The sequence below is a fragment of the Crinia signifera genome, chromosome 2 (genome assembly GCF_055691185.1).
Source record: "Crinia signifera chromosome 2, ASM5569118v1, whole genome shotgun sequence".
Taxonomy (NCBI): domain Eukaryota; kingdom Metazoa; phylum Chordata; class Amphibia; order Anura; family Myobatrachidae; genus Crinia; species Crinia signifera.
The window spans coordinates 326,853,504-326,868,762 of record NC_139218.1 but is presented as its reverse complement, the minus strand read 5'-3'; the positions used below and the strand labels follow the sequence as shown (position 1 = coordinate 326,868,762).

Sequence of the window (15,259 nt, the reverse complement as noted above, 5' to 3'; positions counted from 1 at the left end):
ATTTTCCCATTGAAATGCATTCAAAAAAGTCAAAATCGCGTCGGTCGCGTCGTATGCGGCTAAAAAAGGTTTAAATGGTCCAGACGCGATGCCCACGATTTCCCCATAGGAAACAATGTTAAATGGCTCAATGTACCCGCGATGCCCCCGATTTGTCATAGGGAACAATGTTAAATACCTCAATTTCACCAAATCATCATAGGGAACAATGGTAAATGGGCCAGAAAGCCCCAAAAACACCCCAGAACAGTGAAATGTCCCCCCAAAAGTACTTCACGCCACCCCACGATCAACGCGAACCCGAAGCGTGGCGAGCGCAGCGGCGGTACGCGTCCTCCGACCTTTTCATACCCCCACTATCCACGTCGGCGTGGAGTTGAGAATAGAATAGTGTAGCGAGCGCAGCGAGCCACCGAGCCCGAAGCGTGGCGAGCGGACACGGATACCTTCACAGGTAAACGCGTCCCTTCGCGGGCTTCACAGGTATCCGCGTCCCCTCGCGGGGCTCGCCACGCTTCGGGCTCGGTGGCTCGCTGCGCTCACCACACTATTCTATCCTCAACTCCACGCCGACGTGGATAGTGGGGGTATGAAAAGGTCGGAGGACGCGTACCGCCGCCCCTCGCGGGCTCGCTGCGCTCACCACGCTTCGGGTTCGCGTTGATCGTGGGGTGGCGTAAGAAACTTTTGGGGGGACATTTCACTGTTCAGGGGGGTTTATGGCCCATTTAACATTGTTCCCTATGATGATTTGGGTAAATTGACCCATTTAACATTGTTTCCTATGGGAAATCGGGGGCATCGCGGCTAAATTGAGGCATTTAACATTGTTCCCTATGGGGAAATCGCGGGCATCGCACCGATTTTTTAGTGCTTACGATGGCCGCGATGCCCCCGATTTTTCCTCACGATGCCCACGATCATGATCGTTGTGGCCGTGCTAGGAAACAAGTACCGAAATGATTCATTCAGATAGTAATAACAGCATTTACAGTACTTCCAAACATATAATTGTTCCCATGCTAGGGCCTGTGCACTATTACCCTACTCTTCCTACACTGTTTTGTTCCTAAACATATTACATGGGCTAATTTATCTCCCCACAGGAGATTTTTACTTGGAGACTCAAATTGTTACAAATGGGGTACTCAATCTTTAGATTTATATGATTGCCTTTGGGCATGCCCAATTCGTGGTTTTTGGCTTCAGGTCTTTAATTATGCCACAGCCAACTTGGTCAATTATATCCCTATAACACCAGAATGGGCTTTACTTGGTACACTTCCCCCTAACAACCATATTAGACTGGGCGATAGGCGTCTCTTGTTGGCTACTAGTGCGGCAACTTGTAAAACTATCTTCCAGACTTGGCTACGGCCTCTCCCACCCCCACTTTCAATGGGTTGAGGTTATCCTGGAAAAGGAAATCAAAACAGAGAATTTTTTTCTTATGTGGGAAATGTACATAGCCACTCTATCAACTCCATTGAGCACACAAATACATAACAGCCTGAAAAACTCATCCTGGTATAAGTTACAGAAAACAGCAAAAGATCCCCCAATTCAATTTTAAATGAATAATTAAGAGAAAGAGAGAGTGATATTTCATTCTAAATACACCTTTAACGGGTGGGTTGTGCTGTGGGGGATGATGGGACACTGACTGTTTAAAACTTAAATCATTTTGAATTATAAAGCAAACTTTATGTGTAATTTCTATGTATTATAATTTACCACTGAATCATCTTGTTGCTCTCATGTCTTCAAAAATATCATCATTTATTGTTACTGCCTGTGAAAACTGACTTTCAACAATGATAGTATTGTTTTATATTGTTTGTAAACCTGGCACGTGATGCTTTAATAAAAACATTTTAAAAAAAGCATTTACAGTATATAAATGGTAAGTGGCTGGCTTCATAAAAACAATGTGTGCTTAGCAACAGAGACTGGAAAGGTTTTTATGAACATAACTCCCATATTAAAATTGTTGGCCAGATAGTGTTGTCAAAGAACAATCTTTAATCAGTGGGCATCTGAAATCTTCCATGCAATGAGTATTTGTCTGCTGTGTACGGTAGAACATATGAAAAAAATAATTAGACTTGTTATTTCATTTAACTACTGCAGAAAGTTTATTTTATATATTCAGAGGTTTATCGTTGTGTGTTTTGTTGTGTTGTCATCGTCGTGATATATATTCTTTTGTCACATGTCATATTACAGTACGTTCTCATTCGTTGCAACTTTAAGAACATCTAAATAGGGCCGCTCTGCCTTTAAAGAAAAGCAAAAATTATTGGCAACAGGTTCCTCTAATACTTAGGCGGTCATCAGACCGGAGAGCACTTATATAGTCAAAATCTTTAGTTGATGACATAAGGTGACCTTGATCATTCCAGTTTGTTTCTTAGCAGGTCAGACAGTTCTAAGATAATCAGGGACAGCTTCATGCATTTCTTGTTATGTCACTATCATTTTGTACTTTAGAGAATAATTTTTTATATTATATGTGTAGTGGAACATCGTTCACCAGTTACTGCATTATATGGGAACCTACCAAAGACCCTCACCCCTTGTATTATTTGTTCTCCCTCCCACATAGTCCAAATTGCTGATGACCCTGTCAATGGATTCATCAACCAAAATACGGGTTGTCATTCTGAAAATTATAATCCGGGCACACCTTCTGCACCAGTTTGTAGTCAATACTGTAGAAGGATATGAAGATGCAAATAACCTTGAAGGGTTTAGCACAAAGCCATGCAGCATGACTCTGGGTGTGCTCCATGTAACAATTTTTGGCTGGATCATAGAGGCAGGGTTTGTTCTTCAAGGCTTTGTTGGTGTTTTCATATTCCACCCTACAGTTGAAAGTCTTAGTTTCTCTGGTATCCAAGGTGGACTGTTGAAGGAGCTCAAACTCGACTACTTTTGTAGGTGGGACAATACTGACTGACACATTGCCAAGGCTAGATGAATTGTGCCGAAAGTAGACACTGAACGTCCCATTTATGTGGTCAACAATCTTACCAGTCACCAGCAGACTGAACTTTACAGTTTTTATGTTAAAATAGAAATCCCCCCATCCAAAGATTTTCTTGGTTCTCCCAGTTTTTAAGGAGGGCTTGCGTTTAGATCTTTGACCAATACCTCCAGTGAGCAGTGTCTGATTCTTGCTCCATTCCCATGGGGTAAGAGGAGATTGCATGGGAGTTTTTGCTGCCTTAAAGGGATCAGTGGTGAAAACCCTTGATGGCTGGAGAGAGTGAGGCTTGTTTGTACCGTATGGTCCGTTCTTCACCATTCCTGTTGCTCCCAGGTCAAGGTATCCTAATGTTTTTGTCATATGGCCTTCTAAGCAGAGCACCTAGAAAGAAAAATTTCACATGTTAATCATTCTTGCCCTATATTTAAAAAAATGTTTTTGACAAATACAGATCCTACACATTCTGCCTGTGCAAAACTCATGTTGTGTAATTGTGGGGCATATTTATGATCACTTAAGACTTATTTTCACCCCATTTCTCAACTTTAAGTAATACCCTAATTTATCAAAGACAGTAATGAAGGATATATGACTCATATATATGGGGGATGTAGAAGTTGTGAAATTCATAAAACTCAGAAAATGTATTATTTTTAGAATTTAATGGGGGTGTTCAATCTCCCGCAGCCATTCCCGATGGGGGGAGATGGGCGCGGGGCCCTATTTAATGTTGTCTTCCTCAACAGCATTAAACAGGTGATCTCGGCAGAACGATCCCGACTTCACAAGCCACTTCTCACGGCCACTCCCCCTTCTCCACCCGCGGCAGTCGGGACATTGAATCCCGCCTGCAAAATCACAGTTGAGCAAACCGAGAACAGGACAGGGGCACGGCTGTCGGGCCAGCCCAACACTCATGCCCCAACATTGAATACCCCCTTTAAGTGAAACTGTTGCCATCCTGAGATGGCATTCAATTTCTCTGTGCAGCAGGGGGGAATCTGAAAAGATCCATCCTTGTTGTGTGATCTTACCTCCAGCAAATCCCCCTGGCTCCTGAGCAGTCCATTTGCTTAAAAAAAAAGTCAATTCACTTTATGCTAAGGGTAGGAAACTCCTGGCACTAGAGAGGTCAGTCCCTCTACTAAAAATATTTGCTGCCTCTCCTCTTACTCCTACTTCTTCCTTAACAGAGGGACCCGCTTGACCCTGAAATTTTATTGTATCTGTCAACTTTTGTAAATGTCTGATATGCACAATTTTATACACTCCCCTCTACCTTGACATGGGGCTCCCTGCCTGAAGTGCCCCCCCCCCGAGCTATAATCTGGCCATGGATATGTCCTTATTATACTGTATATTGACACAAAATATACAGTATGCTGTGATATAATAGTGTAATAAATACTTTTGTGCATTCTTTTTACTCTGAATTTGAATGTATAATGTACATAAAAGGCCTAATTTGTTAACCACCTTTAAATATTTGGCCTGGAAGACACAAATTAAAATGACACAATTGCACGCAGTGAAAGATATATTATGGGTGCTGTGTTCCAGAGGCAGAAGAATAAGGAAGAACAAAATTAAGTGATAACTCCCAAAGGAAAGATTTATATTTATATTGGCTTCCTTGGGAAAATTGCTAGTAGCATCCATATTAAATGAGCCCAGCAAATATCCTATTCCTGAGACTGAATTATTTCACAGAGAGTATGTGATTAGAAATTTTAATGTGCAATATTTAAATATAGATTGTATCCCTATGGGGTGGCCTAATATTAAAGAAAACCATAACTATGATATAAATGTATACTTAATTACTTTTTTAAATATGTATGGTTTCTCCAACCACAAATCTTTTATATGTGAATTGCTGAAATTGTCTGATATATGTCTGTGGGATGGCAGACCTTGGTTATACTACAACTCGGAGAACATGGAGCGTAATGACCAAATCAGGGACTTATTGTAGTGTGGAATTCCAATGTATGTGCTAAACTTGCATATGCTACTATAATTAGTGATGTGTTTTGATTGATTGATTTTTTTTGTATGTAATGCTTAAAATACTCTCTATTGTGCATAGCAGGATTTGGATACAGACTGATTGTGGAAAAATGAAGAAATATAGATAGTCAGGGCTTAAAGTGGTCCTGGAGAGGTGGTGGAACTCTGTTCCCCTAACAATGACTCCCCCCCCCCCCCCCCCCCCCGTTACAACCCATAGAGGGAAAATGTTCCCACAACACATGGTTGCACAATCGTCTACACATTACACCGCATGTAGTGCCCTTGATTCATATTAAACCACACAGTAATGCCCCTTATACAAATAATGTCCACAGTTGTTCATCTTAACTTTACATTACATACGCCGTACCAGAAGAAGAAGCCGCTGGGACAGGCTTTTCTGTTGGAATTACTTTTCAGGACTGTGGTAGAGGTGGAACTCAGTTCCCCCTACCATTGGAGGTGGTGGAACTCAGTTCCACCCCGTTCCCCCTCACTTTAACCCCTGTAGATAGTTATATTCTAATGATTAGTGCACAGATTCTCAAACTCGGTCCTCAGGAAATAATTACCTCTGAATCTTTTAAAATGTAGTATTGAGTAGTGAATGCACCTGTGCACCTGCCGGGTGACCTGGAAAACGTGAACTGTGTGGGGTCCCGAGGACCGAGTTTGAGAAACAATGGACTAGTGAAAATTAGCTGCATTTTTGAATTATTGAATGTAAGGTTTTAAAAAGATATTGAAGATGAAGTGGCAGATACAGTATACTGCATAGTAGTATCTGAGTATTTGGTGTAGTTGACATTCTGGTCTTTATAGACAGTGTACATTATTATGTTAGTGCTTTACTCCAGCCAGAGGTGCTACTGTTTCTTTGATTTCTGATATTCCACCAATGTAGCAGTTCATCAATTATATCTCATTTCCCAGCAATATATGGAATACAGCTATTGCTTGGCATTTAAAACACTTTCTTTCTCTGCATTCAGCACCAGATCCTCCTATTTATGTTATCTCCTGTGCTATAAGACCACACACAGAACTTGTAGTGGCACAGACAATACATTGGGAAGTAATATTTTTGTTACTTTAAAGTTAGGATTTTCAAAGTGAACCTTCTAAGTAGCAATACAAAAACCGCAAACATAACAAAGATCATAAAGCACAATGGGCAGGATGTATTAACATACATCGCCGCCCTTCGCACTGCAGCCGCCGCGATGCTGCCGCATATGTACTAACATATGCAGCCAGCATCGGGTTGCGGTGACGGAGACCCCCGCGATACCTGTGATGTGGGCTGTGGGGGTCTCCGTCACTCCCGGCGGCTGGCAGCGTCCCCCTGCATCTCCTCCTCCCCCCGAAGCCGGATGTCCTCCCGGCTGTCACACCAGGGGGGGAGGAGATTTTGGAGGACGGGAGGGGGGAGCGCGCGGACGTCGTACGGACGTCGTACGGCGGGAGGCGAAAGAAGCCCATAGGCTTCTATAGGGTATCGCCACCCAGGGGGTGGCGATACCCAGCCTTGCTAAAATGGGGCGGACGGGGATTGATACATAGGAAAATGCCGTAAAACGGGGGTTTTACGGCATTTTCCCTTTAGTAAATCTCGCCCAATGAGTTGATCCATATCATAAAGCAGTATGGGCTGATCCAAATCATAATAGCAGTATGGGGTCATCCATTTTCTAAAAGCAGTATGGGTTGATCCATGGACAAAATAAAATCAATATTGTAACTGGGACCTTTAGATCACTGGTACCTAAGGGAAATGCCCACTGCTTTCCCCATCCACTGGGCTCAGAGATCTAATTCAGCCAACTACTGTATGTTAAACTTGCCTGAATTTTAACAGGGAGCAATTAAGGAACAAGTCAGTCATTGGTGCCTCTGCATATGTCCTTACAATTAATACTCTTCTGTATGTAATAAGCTAAGCTGTCATGTGGCACATGTATGCTACTATTTGTGCATGCTAATGCTACATACAGATGGAACCTTCTTCAACTAGCCATCTATGGATAGCCTTGGTGAGCCATGGCTCACCAAGGCCTATTCTCAGCTGCAATACAATACATAGAACAATACAGTAGGGGATTAGCATAGGATTAAGTCCAACAGCTCTGGTTCACTAAAGGGCTAGTTGAGGACGTCTCTTTCTGTATGTGGCATGACTACACCCATTCATGAGCATGCCGCGCTGTGTCAGGCGGATATCTGACAACAATATGTTGGGAGGTATGTTTGGAAGATGAGATGATGTAGGTTTTATAAAACTAGTTAGGTACGAAACCTTCCCCTTTAAGGGTCTAGCCACCCTCCCTTCAGTGAGACCGCTAATAGATATTGCACAGGACCCAACATATTCAAAGGCAAGCCCTGAATATACAGTATAGCGAGAGAACTATATTTCACAATGGTTTTGATATTTCGGCAATTCACTTGCCTTGCAGTCCACAATATTGTACACTCTGCAGAAAATATAATGACTATCTTACAATCTTGTATAATGCAAACCTCAATTTCAAAAAGCGTAGAAGACCTTATTTGTGAAGTTCTCTCACAAAGCCTAGGTATGACGCTAAGTGGTACCACACCTTTAAATATCAAATTAGTTTCTTTTTTTCCCGGCTTATGCCTCTGATCATCTTCCTCTCACACACTGCTAGCGCTGCGAAAACGAAATGACAAGGAAAGGAAATAGACGACAAAAGGGAAAAGGTTACAAGCTTGCCTGTCTAATCTGCCTGGGAGACAGCTAGATGTAACGAGGGGACCTGAACAGTGGGTCAGCCGCTCATGAATTTCATGATTCCTGCACACGGCTCATTATGAGGGATTGATCTGAAACCTCTTAAACAGTCTCCGGAGAACATTAATGGGACTTGGTTTAGGCTTATATTATTAACCTGCTATCTGCCATTGTCTAGCAAATATATATATATATATATATATATATATATATATATATATATATATATATATATATATAGATGTACTGCAACACTCTACATCCAAACCTTATTATTATAAGTGTGATGTATTATCATGGACTTCCTTCCACAAATTATACTCTGAATGACTGCAATCCTCCATCTCCTTTGAAAAACCATCCTCACTGCTTTTGTTAATGAACCCACACATAAAGAAGTATATTTGCTCAATTACTGCTAAATGATGTGTAAGTTCCTATGCAAAGATTCTTATTAATGTGCAAAGTTATAATCATCTTTTAATTCCTAGTTAATTCAATGATGTAAAATTGCAGGATAATGAATGGTGTCTTACATAACTGTAGACACCATTCAATTTAAATTTGCCAATTTGTTTCAGAACAAGTCACCATGATTAACTGCTTTTCAGCCCCAATCTATTATAATAAAACTATTGGAAGAAAAGGGATAACCAGGCTTGGTCGAATAACCATTTTATGTCAGTTTAACCCTTGGCTGTTTTCTGGGACGCATGAATTTATTGACTGTAGAAAACTTTAAAAAAAAATGGAAATGTTTTGATTTCTGTCTTCGTTCTGTGCATCTCAGTAAAGTATTTATATTACCAGGAAGATGACACAAATAACCATGAGAGTGAAGGAACATTGAGACTGATCGCTGTTGTGCGAATTTGCATGCAACGGCACATGCAACTGGTCGCAGCACGCATGCACGATGGCATACAGCAACCCAGACGCCCGTTTGGGCGCGGTAAACAGCCATTTTCGGTGAGTGTCAGGAAAAATACAGGAGTGCGCAGACATTTTCAGGGAGGTGTGTGACGTCAGCAGAGTTGTGGAAGGGTCAGAGACTGGGGAAAGTGAGGTGCAAATGGATTTGCAGGTGGACGACAATCAAGCCAGTCACAGACTGGCATGGGGCGGGATTTCACTCTGTCTGGGTGGCGACTATCTGTTCACAATTTCGCACACCAGGAATGAACCACCTGGGTTCAGAACGATAGATTGATCATCAATAGATCAAAAGTCAACCTTTTTAACTGTCAATCTTTTCTGCTGTCTATCTTTTCTATATCGACCTTTTAACCCTGCCGACTCAGTCATGTCAACCATGACTGTCCACTTATTCATTGTCAATCTTATAAGCCACACCCAAAGGAACTACCCTTTTACCTCTTTAAACTCAAGAACAACTGTCTCTGGGCAGATTAAGCACACCAGTGCTCCTGTTCCACAGTGCTCCTACAGTATAGCCCTTGGTCAGCCAGAGCAGACTTCTACTCAGGGGCGTAGCTACAATAAGGCAGCCCCCGCTGCCGCTTGGGGGAGCAAGCGCCAGCGGGGACTGTGTGGGTGCTGGCACCCGCCCGGCACACTTACATTAGCCCTCGCTCCTGCTGCTGCCGGAGAGGACACAGGAGGAGAGTTCAGCAGCAGTGTGAACTTCCTCCGCAGCTGTAGCGTACTAATAGGCAGGGCCTGTAGAGGGAGCAGCTCCTCTCAGGCTGCTCGTCATGGCCTTACACATGGTGGAGCAGGAGCTGGACTTCAGAGAGCAGTGTTACTCCCCTCGATACTGGCACACTTCTGTGCACTGCAGCTGAGGGAGCTGGCGGGTAAGAGCAATAACAAACTACTGTATTGCATGAGTGTGAGGTTGTGGAGGGGTAATGCTGCAGAGTGATCATCATAGTGACGATAGTGTCTCCTGTGGAGGGGGGGGGGGCTGAGTATCTGTTTATTTGGAGAGGGGTGTATGATAATGCCTGTGTCGTCTGTCTCTTTGGGAAGGGTGGGAAGGGGATACCCCTGTGATGTCTGTCTATTTGGGGAGGGGATGATGATGCCTGTGCTGTCTATTGGGGGGGGGGGGGGGGTATGATATGATACCTGTGATGTCTGTCTATTTGGGGAGGGGGGTGGGGTATGGTGATGTCTGTGCTGTCTATTTGGGGAGGGGATGGTGATACCTGTGCTGTCTATTTGGGTAGGGGAAGAGAATGATGATACCTTTGCTGTCTGTCTATTTGGGGAGGGGGGGGGGTATGATGATGCCTGTACTGTCTGTCCATTGTGTGTGTGTGTGTGTGTGGGGGGGGTAATACCTGTACTGTCTTTTCCTATTGGACACCGGCTTGGACGGAGGGGAAGCAGCAGCAGCAGTCTACTAGTCTCTCTGCCTCCCTCTGGGTTTTCCGTTGTGCATACACCCAACTAGCCTAACCCTAACTATACACCCCCCACTCCCACAGACTAACTACACCCCCACCCCTTTAGCCTAACCCCGTAGTCTGACCTTAATTTTACACCCCCCTGTAGCTCAACCCTAACTATATATCCCCCACAGCCCAACCATCCACCTCCCGCCTGCAGCCTATAACCCTAAGCATACACGTACACCCCGCTAACCACACACACACCCCGCAGCCTATAACCCTAACTATACACGTACACCCCGCAGCCTATAACCCTAACCATACACACACACCCCGCAGCCTATAACCCTAACCATACACACACCCCGCTAACCACACACACACCCCGCAGCCTATAACCCTAACTATACACGTACACCCCGCAGCCTATAACCCTAACCATACACGTACACCCCGCAGCCTATAACCCTAACCATACACGTACACCCCGCAGCCTATAACCCTAACCATACACACACACACCGCAGCCTATAACCCTAACCATACACACAAACACCGCAGCCTATAACCCTAACCATACACACACACCCCGCAGCCTATAACCCTAACCATACACGTACACCCCGCAGCCGATAACCCTAACCATACACACACACACCGCAGCCTATAACCCTAACCATACACACACACCCCGCAGCCTATAACCTAACTATACACATACACCCCGCAGCCTATAACCCTAACCATACACCCGGCTAACCACACACACACCCTGCAGCCTATAACCCTAACCATACACGTACACCCCGCAGCCTATAACCCTAACCATACACACACACCCCGCAGCCTATAACCCTAACCACACACACACCGCAGCCTATAACCCTAACCATACACATACACCCCGCAGCCTATAACCCTAACCACACACACACATCCCGCAGCCTATAACCCTAACCACACACACCCCGCAGCCTATAACCCTAACCACACACACACCTCCCAGTCTATTACTGTAACCATACACACTGCAGCCTATAACCATAACAATATACACACATGCACCGCAGCCTATAACCCTAACCATACACGTACACCCCGCAGCCTATAACCCTAACCATACACACACACCCCGCAGCCTATAACCTAACCATACACACACACCTCGCAGCCTATAACCTAACCATACACGTACACCCTGCAGCCTATAACCACTGGTGCATAGTGTAAGGTACATTATGTTGTGTGTTGTATAGTGTGAGTGTCATTAAGATGTGTTGCATAATGTATAAGGGACAGTATGGGGGGGTGGGGGGCGCCAGCAAATATTTTGGCTGGGGGGAGCAAAATTTATAGTTACGCCACTGCACACACACCCCGCAGCCTATAACCCTAACCATACACACACCCCGCTAACCACACACACACCCCGCAGCCTATAACCCTAACTATACACGTACACCCCGCAGCCTATAACCCTAACCATACACGTACACCCCGCAGCCTATAACCCTAACCATACACGTACACCCCGCAGCCTATAACCCTAACCATACACACACACACCGCAGCCTATAACCCTAACCATACACACAAACACCGCAGCCTATAACCCTAACCATACACACACACACCCCGCAGCCTATAACCCTAACCATACACGTACACCCCGCAGCCGATAACCCTAACCATACACACACACACCGCAGCCTATAACCCTAACCATACACACACACCCCGCAGCCTATAACCTAACTATACACATACACCCCGCAGCCTATAACCCTAACCATACACCCGGCTAACCACACACACACCCTGCAGCCTATAACCCTAACCATACACGTACACCCCGCAGCCTATAACCCTAACCATACACACACACCCCGCAGCCTATAACCCTAACCACACACACACCGCAGCCTATAACCCTAACCATACACATACACCCCGCAGCCTATAACCCTAACCATACACGTACACCCCGCAGCCTATAACCCTAACCATACACACACACCCCGCAGCCTATAACCCTAACCACACACACACCGCAGCCTATAACCCTAACCATACACATACACCCCGCAGCCTATAACCCTAACCACACACACACATCCCGCAGCCTATAACCCTAACCACACACACCCCGCAGCCTATAACCCTAACCACACACACACCTCCCAGTCTATTACTGTAACCATACACACTGCAGCCTATAACCATAACAATATACACACATGCACCGCAGCCTATAACCCTAACCATACACGTACACCCCACAGCCTATAACCCTAACCATACACACACACCCCGCAGCCTATAACCTAACCATACACACACACCTCGCAGCCTATAACCTAACCATACACGTACACCCTGCAGCCTATAACCACTGGTGCATAGTGTAAGGTACATTATGTTGTGTGTTGTATAGTGTGAGTGTCATTAAGATGTGTTGCATAATGTATAAGGGACAGTATGGGGGGGTGGGGGGCGCCAGCAAATATTTTGGCTGGGGGGAGCAAAATTTATAGTTACGCCACTGCTTCTACTCCTTCACACGCACTCCTTTCTTGTTCTACAAAGCCAGATTTGTGGCTGAATATAGAGTTAAGCAAAGTTAAAGCATCACTTTTACAAGGGAACAATTAGTTCCCTGATGCGCAAGTATTGCATTGTGTTTGTCAGTGGTGTTATCCTGAATGTTGCCACTTGAGCCTCCACTGCACCTCCATGGCCAGATCATTAATAAATCCATATCTCCAAAAGATTTAGAAATGACTAGAGAAAATGATCCCTGGTGTAAAGTGCTGTAGACAGATAGACCAAGCCTAGGTACAATTTTGGAGGTGTGGTCTAATTGCAGAAGGTGTAGTCACTACCCCAATGAAAAAGGGAGCAATGAAGCTCCTGCTGTCATATCAGAGGGGGTTGTAGTTGCAGTGGACTCAGGCCCCCTCCAACCAGCTGGGTAATTAGTACCCGCCCCGCCTCTCATTAGCCCTGCTGGTGTATGACAATTTGGGAGCATGACTTCCATTTACCACTGCTCTACAGAGACATGATGACACGGGTTCCCTCTATCTATTTCTCCCTACCAGCGGAAAACTATGACCTGTGGGTGGGTCAGGGGGGCTATGCCCAAATATTGGGACAGTCCTACTGAAAATCATGGCTTTGGGATTTATGTGATTCTACAGACATTCTGTACCCCCACAGAAGCCTGCATACATAATACATAAGCCTTTATACATAGTAATGTCCAATAGTGTGTTCCTCTATATAAGATGCAAAGCACATGCAAATATATTAATATACAGTATTGTATGTATACTGTACACCATAAAACTCTGTATTTGTCATGCTGAATAATGTACAGCTTGTAAAAACTAAATTAACTTTTAATAAATTACAAATAACTTGAGCATTTTAAACTATTATATAAAACTGTAGTGAGAACATATTATACAGCTCCAAAAACTGATTTGGAAAGTCAATATTGGATTACTACATACAAGAGCTCTCACCTGGTGAGTATTCTGCCCATGATTCATTTCAATTAGGACCATGCCATTGACAGAAGCACATTATAAGTGGGGAAATATTTCTGCCTTCATTATTTTCTTTAATGTTGGTTTTAATTAGGTATTTTCTGTTTGCTGCCTGGCAAATAAGTGCAGGAGAGTCTATTTATAAGCCAATTGTCCTCTTCTTATTTGCACCATTTATTAATCATAAATGGATGAGCAAGAGAACTTTTAACTATAGTTTGGGTTCCCAGGTTTTTGTTTTAACTTAAGCACATAAGACTCTTTCCATCAGTGATAATAAGCCTAGTACAGTTCTGCTTATAAAAACACATTGAAATAAGCAAATGTACAGATGGAGCCGCTCTCATTCACCGTGGGTGTGGCGGTCCGATCGCCAACCGCTTGCCCCCGCCATCCGCCTGAAGCTCCCGCTCGTGCATCCTCTCCCGACAGAGCTCCCCATCACCTCCCAGTTGCTATCTGCTGGGCCCCGCCGCCTCCCCGCACCCCCCCTAACCCTGCCCGTCTTACTGAAGTGGAGATGGACAAGGTTTGTGTCCCCTGCCATCCGAAAACTGTGACATGCATGCATGTGACACGCTCGCGCATCCCAGTCAGATGGAGCACCTTTCCCTCGGCGCTCCATCTGTAAAATGGGTCTAATAAACCTTAGAAAACATAGTGACTATAATATATGTAGGACACTACACCTAGTTTTAATGGTTGGACAGTATATGACTCATATTGGTGCCAGTAAGGAAGACTTATAACATAGATAGGTGGGTGGTGATTTTTTCCAGAAAAGGTGCTAGCATCGAGCATCAGTGTTGTAGCCTGTGCATGTTGGAGAAACATTTTCTTATTTCTCCAGGTTAGGCACATGATGAATAGGCACAGATCTCCTGTATCCAGATTTTATGGTGTTTGCTGAAATGACTGTTATATGTTGCTGAGTGCACTGTTTTTACGGGCAACTTGTGGCATGGTGCTACACAGAGGAACCGTAAACTAGAAGCAAATAACATAAACCACAAGTACACCTCGAGGCTGGATCTAGATATCTCATTTGGAGTGCCGCTATGCCAACTGTTGTTCTACAGTGAAGTGTTTATGCCACTAAATGATGGTGCCTATATATCATTGGGGGCAGGAGGGACCCCAGAAGTTCTCATTCTTATAGCCGCATTTAGGATGATAATACTTCTATAGCTGGCTTTTCAGTACTTGTTTCCTAGAACGGCCACAATCGTTAGTAATCGTGTACCTTAAGTTAAGGTACACGACTAACGCGATGGACCCGATTTCCTTAGAAATAAGGTCCATTTTGCCGGCAAAGGCAAAATCGCGTTGATCGCGTCGGTCGCGTGTACTAACATGGCACGCGACGCGACCGTCGCGATCAACGCAACTTGCCATAGGGTTCAATGTTAAAATATTTTTAACATTGTAATCGCGTTGATCGCGTCGGTCTTGTGCCATTATAATGGCACAAGATGCGATGGACGCGATTAACAACATTTTACATAGCAAACAATGGGAAATGGCCCAATATGGGCCATTTCTCATTGTATATGCCCCCATTATGGTTATTAATTAATGCCCCCCCATTGTGAAC

At 44.4% G+C, this 15,259-nt stretch overlaps 1 protein-coding gene across 1 annotated transcript in view; it reads right to left on the bottom strand.

The window, feature by feature from the left end:
• Positions 1 to 737: 737 nt before the first annotated feature.
• NXPH4 (neurexophilin 4) overlaps positions 738 to 15,259 on the bottom strand; it is a 185,881-nt gene continuing 171,359 nt past the window's right edge. The window contains exon 2 of the mRNA XM_083169351.1: positions 738 to 3,370. Coding sequence (XP_083025477.1) covers positions 2,639 to 3,370 — 732 coding nt within the window. The 3' untranslated portion in view covers positions 738 to 2,638. The remainder of the gene's footprint in view (positions 3,371 to 15,259) is intronic.